This window comes from Homalodisca vitripennis, chromosome 2 (genome assembly GCF_021130785.1).
Source record: "Homalodisca vitripennis isolate AUS2020 chromosome 2, UT_GWSS_2.1, whole genome shotgun sequence".
Classification (NCBI taxonomy): domain Eukaryota; kingdom Metazoa; phylum Arthropoda; class Insecta; order Hemiptera; family Cicadellidae; genus Homalodisca; species Homalodisca vitripennis.
The window spans coordinates 169,830,286-169,839,184 of record NC_060208.1 but is presented as its reverse complement, the minus strand read 5'-3'; the positions used below and the strand labels follow the sequence as shown (position 1 = coordinate 169,839,184).

Below are 8,899 nucleotides of genomic sequence, written 5' to 3'. Positions count from 1 at the left end.
TTAAATACACTTACAATCCATCTTTTAAATTGCGTCAAATTGTAATATTTTCTAGTGTAAGAGTTGTAAAATGTAATACCCAATATTAATAGTGGTTATATAAGTAATCCGGTTAATAGGTTGATCCTTTTAAACAACATGGTCTTTTCAAGAATCAATAGTACTTGTATAAAAAAGTCCATACAAAAAGACAGTAAGAAGAAAAGAAGCAATGGGTCGAGAGAGAGAAGTGCCAGGTTGTGGTGATTGTTGTGTGGAGAGGTTTTGTTGGACTGACACAAAGAAGCCTCGACTCGTCACTCTGACAGATTGTTGGCGCGAGGGACATTGACTGATGACAGGTGCATTGACTAGGCATAATCACTTCAGGGACAAAGGGTTATACTTTGGACATTGAAAGTTTTAGAACACTCACAGATAGAAATTTAATTTAACATACATCCAATAAATATATATTTGACCTTTTTCAGAAACATGGTAATGGTATTCATACATTCAGCAATAATTATTGGTCTGTTAGAGTTTGAATCGATATAGTAAAAAAAGTCATTTAAATTAGTTCATTAAAGTAAAAAGTACTGGTACCAGTAAGATTAAACGCCGGGGCGGCAAATCACGAATTTGACGTTACCAACGTATTCTGCTCACCCTCCTGAACAAAAAATATATATAGTACTATGGGGTGCAAATGACAAATAACATGATTTTAGGGGGTATATTGATAAGTGGTAAAGTTTCTAATGTTTTAATGTTCAGTTTGTGTGCTGTGTCTGGATAATCTGTTTACTTGAATATTATCTGCGGCCGGGACTGATAGCAGCCTGATAGCATACCTGTTATCTGAGTTGTCCGGGGCATAGGTCAGTTCTACACAAGATATCGTGTTCAGTAGGTCGGATTGAGTCAGTGCGTTTAGAATGATGAATCAACCATCCACTAGTTCAACCAACCCTAGTGAATTGTGTGTGTCGGAGTGTTTGGTAGGGCACGTAAAGAGCTTACGTTTTAACCGAAACGAAATTATCTCTTTTTTAATTGAACATGGTATTTTTAAAAATGAGTGTATTTGTTCGTCGTGCGGTCGAGTGGTGTTTTTTAAACCGGGAGACTTTGTTGTTTCGTTGTGATAGACAAATTAGGAAAAGTAGTAAAAAAAAAGTTTTAAATGTTGCAATTTTAAAAAATCTGCTCGGGCAGGTTCATTTTTCGAAAGAACGCGACTAGATTTAGAGACCTATTTTGGTTTGGTGACCACGTTGCTTCACCTCAAGCCTCCGAGACAACGATACATTTCCTTAGAGTTTGGCGTTTCTTCAAATTGTGTGGTGGACTGGTATTCTTTCTGCCGCGAAGTGTACTTTCATCACATTTCAACGACGTCGAAGAAAATTGGCGGACCTTTGACAGTCGTTGAAATTGACGAGGCAAAATTTGGAAAGAGAAAGTACAATCGCGGCAGAAATATTCAGGGACAGTGGGTTTTTGGGGGAATAGAAAGGCAGAGCAGAGAGTCCTTCCTTGTTCCTGTAGATCAACGCGATAGGGACACTCTGCTCGACATAATTCAACAATGGGTTCTGCCAGGTACCACAATTGTTAGCGACTGTTGGCGGGCCTACAATTGTCTCGGTGACGAGGGATTTAGGCACTTAACGGTCAATCACTCAATAAACTTTGTCGACCCTAACACCGGCGCCCACACAAACACAATTGAGAGACACTGGAGGGAAGTCAGGGCCAACATCCCTCGGTATGGTGTCCGGACTGACCATTTTGTTGGGTACCTGGCAGAATTCCTTTTTAAGACAAAGTACCCCCACCCACATACCAGGCTCCACCACTTTTTTGTTGCTGCTGCTCAGCTATATCCGCCAACATACTAATGGTAAGTGTTCTCTGTTAATATCCATCTATATATTTGAGTTTTTCATGATTTATTTAGTTTTTTAACTTTACATAATTGCCTTTGCATTACATTTCAATTTATATTTTTGATCAGCCCCTCTAGAATTTTATATTTTACTGGTAGGTACTATCTCGAGGGATGTTTTTCTTTTATTGACATCAGCGCGGGCTTCGGCAGCACCTTCGGTAATTAATTTTTTTCTCGGAATTAAGAAAAACATTATTAATTTTTATCAAAATTCTGCTCATTTCTGTATTATTTCTCATTTACGTTTGCAAAGATGGCGGCGAAACCGATGACGTCATCACGAGGTTCAATCATTGGCCACAAAAGGTCACGTGACGCTAGACGTGGGTGTAGAACATGGAGATATTACTGGAAAGTTATTTAATTTTTTATTTTCTAGAACTTCGTTATTTCTCATTTCCACCCCATCAAACCTTATACTTTTTTTATATAGGACGATTCCAATAAGTTAAGAACGCAAAAGTCGTATTTTTCCGCCCCGGCCGATAATATGATAATTACCAAAGTACTAAAATAACGTATGAAACTATTGCCAAAGAGGAATGATCTTTCATAATAAAATTTAAAACTAAATAAGTTTTTCTTAATAAATTGCAAATGTATAAGAATATACTGATCTAGTTAACCACGTTCGAAGCTTATGATCACTAATTATATTGGATTCTCCTCTTGACTAATACACGCATACTAGATTACACAGACACTGTGTTTGGAGCGAGAATGCAACCCACGTCGTCACTATCATGCCTCACTCAGCTTTTAGCACGAGAGATCATTGAACAGTCCTGACTATTGAGATGATAAACCATTCAAGTCTAAATCATGGCTAAAGCCATTTCTGACGGTGAAGTATCGCTTTTGGCTTATTCAATTTACAGAAATGATTGACTGAAAAAATGTGGAGTCATTTGTATTTATGTAAAAACCCATTTTAGAACAAAAAATGCATTCTTCGCAGCAGGAATATTCGCCAAGGCAATAATTCCTGTTCTTTGAAATTGGCTTATCTCGTTCGGAATTGTCCTCCTAGGAGTGAAGTTACATCTGATGGATTTTGAAAAGTTCCTCTTGCACTTCTCGTCGTGTCTTAGTTGTGGAAGATATGAATACAGAGTTACTGATAACTATAGAACTATTCCTACAAGCAACTTAGTTCAATGTTTGATTCATGCAATGTGACGATACTCCCACGCATTACACTGCTGAATACCACAACTTGCTGGACCTTATTATTCTAAGTGGTGCAAAAAATATCTTCCGCAAAGGGCTGCTTCCAATTCCGACAACACCAAGGCACGAGTTAATATTTTGTGTTTTCTTGAAGAACAAGAAACCTAAGCCTGTTTCATACATTAGTACATGAGACCATTCAATAATCCTGACTATTGAAGTGATAAACCATACAAGTAGACTAGACTACGTAGCCACAGTGTTTGGAGTGAGAATAGAACCCTCGAGAATGTTATACGCAAAGTTGAAGGTGTATAGACAGGCTATATGTATTGATCTATTAGATGTCACAATCTTGCACGTATGTATTCGCGTTGTTTAAAAAATCGTATATTCTCTGATTTTCCCGTTGTCATCATGGTTACCAATAAGAATCACATGAAAATTTTCACTAAATCCAATCAAAGTTGCTTGGATTGACATGAACCCTCATCAAACTCAGTGACGTTATAAAAACAAATCCACGCAAAAATGCAGTCTATTGATCAGTTATGTTATATACAAAGACAGAAATGATTTTGCTGCCTCCTATAAAATGACAGGCTTTGCTGCAACACTAAAGCTAATGTTGGGATTTGATGTATTTCTGAAAGAAACTAGTATATACTTATTCTTGGAATATAGAAGTAATGCTAGAAATAATATTGAAAGAGTGCTTACACCTACTGAACTTCTTTATGGATAACTTCGTAATGAAAAGATATAATAGAGAAATCTCATACCTGATTATAAAGCCCTAAAATATTTTCATACACGCTGTGTGACCTAGAATATTCGGTCTCTTACATTTGTCACAGAAGAAACTATTGATGATATTACAAAAGCTGATAGAGTTATGTTATGTGTGTTAAAGGTTAGGCGTTTTTAACACATAATGATGATTGCAAATATGTTATCTTACAAAGCATTGGAAGTAGTATGTCAGTACATGTACTTAGGAATTTGTATCTAAAACTTTAAAACTACTGCAAGTTGTATCATTGATATAATGTACCCATAGCAAGATCACTGGAATATACATGTATGTATAGTTTACTACAAAAATAAGACTAAGTTAATGTAGCTGCTTCTTTTTTTAAGTACGTGTAGGAGTATAATTCATTATTAATTCCTGAGCCGCTTTATACAATATGCATAAATTAAAGTAACATGGCAATTTGTTTAAAATATATTATTAATGAAGTAGCTCTACAGCTTGGACCTCGTAATTAAATTCATCGGTGGACTGAGTCTTGCGTTGGGTGTAATACAACTTAAATAGACTCAGAAGGAAAAAAGATTAAGGAGTATATATATATATATATATTGCTTTTTTCCGATTAATTTATATTTAAAATTAAAATTTTGGTAAAGAGATATATAATATGACAGTATTCAGTTGCTTTAAAAAATCTTCCTGGCTTAGTTCAAGACTTACCAGATACCAGATAAGCTTCTGGAACATCAATTACAAAACAGCTGAAAAAGTATGCAAAACATCTGTTGAAATAACAACTGGGTTGAATAATAGACGGGTTCATTTCACGGGCTTTTAGGTTTTATATTTGCGTGGAAACCGCTCTGCGAGATAATATGATGATGGATATTCATCTTCTTAGTGTAAACAGAAGTTCAACCATACTGTGTTCTGAAGACAATTTGGTTTTATTCACTTTTTGTGTTAGTTTTTTATCATTTGCATAATGGCTACCTTTGCTGTTTAATTTTTCCGTTAAATTCATGGGAGTAAACATGGATTGTATTGAGGAAATTATATATTTTCCATTATTTACGCTTCCTCACAGGTAGAATTTTATAAATATATAGCTCTAAAACATCCAGATGTCAAAGTAAATGGAACTTGTAAAATAATATTATATTTTTTGTATACATACTATTGTACATTAGATGTTAGATACAAGTATACTTAAGCTACAAAATAAATATATATTCGGTTTTTATTTTTAATGGTAAAATATTGAAAAGTAATAAATTATTAGTTTACTTTGAATAACTGTCACAAGAATAAATTAAATATTTATTTATATTTTTTAATTATGTTTATTAAAATTATTGATGGGATGATCAAAAAAAGATTATCTTAACATGAACAAATCATTTGATTTAAAATTACATATTTTTATATTTTGAAGTAATTTATGTGATATTTATGGTAAATGACAGATAGTTTATGGAAATGTCACAGCCTTCTCCTTGACACGCTGTGCAGTTAGCGTTTGATGACCATATTTGGTGAAATTTAAGATATATGTAACGTTTAAAATTAACAAGACCATCTTTCAGCCGAGTATACTGTACTATAAGGGTAGTAATGTACGAGTATTAAAATGTAGAGAGGAGATGATTTCAACAACTGCTCGCCATTAAATGGGATACTGTGTTTAATTATTTTATGGAAATTTACTTGAAATAATTGATTAGGAATATAAAAATATAACCGAGGCAGCTGTAAAAAATAAGTTTACCATGGGCATGAAAATTAGCCACATTTAAACGGCTGTCATTTCCAGCTTGGTTGTCTGATTGAGCTCTGGTTTGCGGCACTGTCCTCTACTCGAAAATAACGTTAATTTGATGGTGGTAACCACGCTTTCTTTTATGATTTTCTTCTTATCACTTGATATGTGTTATATCACATTTTTATGTTCAGTAAGTCTGTACCAGGTTTTGTAGCTCTATCTTAAATAGTTTAAAACATATTTAACCGTCCCGGAACTTTTCGAACACCTAGTATAATTTATTTCTACCATACGTTCTCTATGAAACTGTACAGTTGTAGACAGTTTATAATTTACAGTTACTTATTTTATAGTATCTTTACATTTTTCATATTATATTATATATATATATATATATATATGTATATATATATATATATATATTATGTATGTGTTTATATATAGTTTTTATAAATATGTAATTATTATATATATATATATAATTATATAATAATTATGTAATGTAAATGGACTTTACATATTTATTTCCTATTTACTAATTAGATCATTAGATTTAGATTTAGAATTTGTTTAGATCAATGTACTCAAACACCTCAATTCTGCCTATACGCGTGGTTTGAATAATAATTTATAACTCTGTATCAGTTCCAACCAAACAAAATATTGGTGTTTCAGTGTATTCAAACTCATGAATGAACTGAATAATACATAAGTTTGCTCAATGTGAAGTTTCTAAATACAACCACATTTTAAAATTTAGTTCATTCGCTGGTTTGTTAATATTGTCACGTATTATTATTTTATTAATTTCGGTACCAATGTTAAAACATGAAAAATATTACAACCTTCATTACAGTTCATAGTCTACATTTCAGAAAGTGCTATATTGATAATAATATATTAATATAATATTGCTATAAAAATATTATTTTGATCAATGAAAAATGGGTTTCCCCTACGCATGAATTTTGTTCTAACTTATTTTTATTTTAACTTGGCTATATTATGTAAGCCATTTAACATTTGCTATAAGTTTTAGTTCGTGCACCGAAATTACCATACCTTGTGGTGACAATTAGAAATATAATTTGTCAATAACTTTCAATCAAAATGATAGAATAAATTATTTTAAAGTGCACACGATTTTTAACTGACAATCAAAACTTATTCCGCAGATGTGGTTTCAATGATTACGACTAAAATATTTAAATAATGTCATCTATTTTACGTGAGTCTTACAACGAAGTACGGAGGGGGAGGGTTGTAAATCAGTAATTAAATCTGAGCATTCAAGAGTTGACAATAATTTACTGTAAGGTGTAAGCTATTATAAACTGACAGTTTTCTGAATCAATCGCTGACTGGCTTTAATAATTTTGAATCCTTATAAACAAACACTAGTCCTTTAGCCATGAATACTGTACATCCTTTATATCAACGCAAAGTTCCCAAACAGATTTCTTAATAAGAATAATTACGTTTATTAGAACGACTATAAATGTTGATCCCACGAAGAAAAGATGATTAAGGGAGGATAAACGTTGACCATGAAGTGATATTTTCTCGGAATCCTTGATCTAGAACTGACTAAAACAATACAACGCTAAGTATATTTCTTTAAGCCGTGACATTGCTAAAAAAAATAAAAACTGCTTGTACAGTACGTGCAATTTCATTGTTGTTTTAGTAATAAAAATGTACGAACTGATTAACTTCTCCGAATTAGTCCGTAACACGTTAATATTAATACTTACAAGAAGTTCTAGGCTTATAAACTAATTATATAACTCAAAACTTACTACGTACGAGCACAGGTCATGGAATTTTGCATCGTGGCTGAAAATGCTAATTTATTCTAACGAATATATCCTTATTTATACACGTAGAAGTGGGTATATATATAGTCTTGCCGCTAGAGGACAGTGTTCTGCTCAACTGTCGCTGTAACTGACCTTTTCTCCACCAGATATCGCGTCAACGCTCTCCTAGGAGCTATTTGAATCGGGCTCTAATCAACAACTTTATCAATATTTATCTACTTACTCACTTAATTAATCTGACTGGTTTAAAACAAAACTTTCCTTAATACCACTAAAACATAGCTTCCTAAAGTGACTTACAATGCGATTACATGCTTATTGCATTTTTTCGCAATTCTATTTTGTTTTGACTTAAGATCCTTGCTAATATAATTCCAACCAATATAACCAATATAAGTCTACCTTTTCGAAAACGGACGAATGAATCGCAAATTGTTGGACTTTATAGAATCCATTCTGTAATAGTCCAACTTTACAAAATCAAAGTCCGTAAATATAGTTTACTCCATAGTTCTTGATAGAGATATTTATGCAATGCAACAAGTTTCTACTCCAGGAGCTTTGTGCTTAGCACAGTTTAACACAAGCTTCCCTGGTTCTCTGGTGCAGCGCCATTGTTTAACACAATTTAACACAGCCCAGACTTGGTGCAGTGGGAACTCCACGTGACCCATCACAATTCAGCTCATTACCGACCCAATCGTGACTGTTACATAGGTTTTATAGTGCAGCGGCAATCCTTAAAATATAATTTAATACAGCCCAGACTCGGTGCAGTGGGAACTCCACGTGACCCATCACAATTCAGCTCATTACCGACCCAAACGTGACTGTTACAATTGGTTATATATTGCAGCGGCAATGCTTAAAAACAATTTAATACAGCCCAGACTTGGTGCAGTGAGAACCCGACGTGACCCATCACAATTCAGGTCATTACCGACCCAAACGTGACTATTAGATTGGTTCTCTGGTGCAGCTGATGCAGATATATTTTGTAAAATTATGAATACAATTTTAAACAGTGTAAGCAAACTTTGAAATTAAATACGACCAATAGTAGCTGTTTGAAACCGTAAATTTTGTCTTCAAAAATTCACCTAATAGGACTGAATTATTGGCTACATAATACTAGACTGTCTGTTTTCATGGTTTCGTATGAAAACTCAAGGGAGTTTCAGAAGAAACACCTAAACTACGGGCGCATAGCTCCAATAAATAAATAGAAAGGAAAGTACGTGCTCATTAAATTTGTATCAATTGAAAACTCTTTAGGATCATGCTTTTATAGTTTTGAACTTCATGCAATATACAATTAAGTTTGCAAATTATCTGTTTATTTTTAAAATGTGAAAATATTTTAGAACATCGAAAATAAATATTTCTGATCATATTTCATAAGAATAAGTACGACACAGTTAAAACATTATTTTTATTTATCTAATTATTCCATGAAA

At 33.3% G+C, this 8,899-nt stretch overlaps 1 protein-coding gene across 1 annotated transcript; it reads left to right on the top strand.

The window, feature by feature from the left end:
* The first annotated feature begins 211 nt into the window (after positions 1-211).
* LOC124355897 lies at positions 212-7,622 on the top strand. Its single transcript, XM_046807051.1, has 3 exons — positions 212-311; positions 1,198-1,810; positions 7,589-7,622. Exons 1-3 carry the CDS (start codon positions 212-214, stop codon positions 7,620-7,622), a joined length of 747 nt encoding a protein of 248 aa, XP_046663007.1.
* The last annotated feature ends 1,277 nt before the right edge of the window (positions 7,623-8,899 follow it).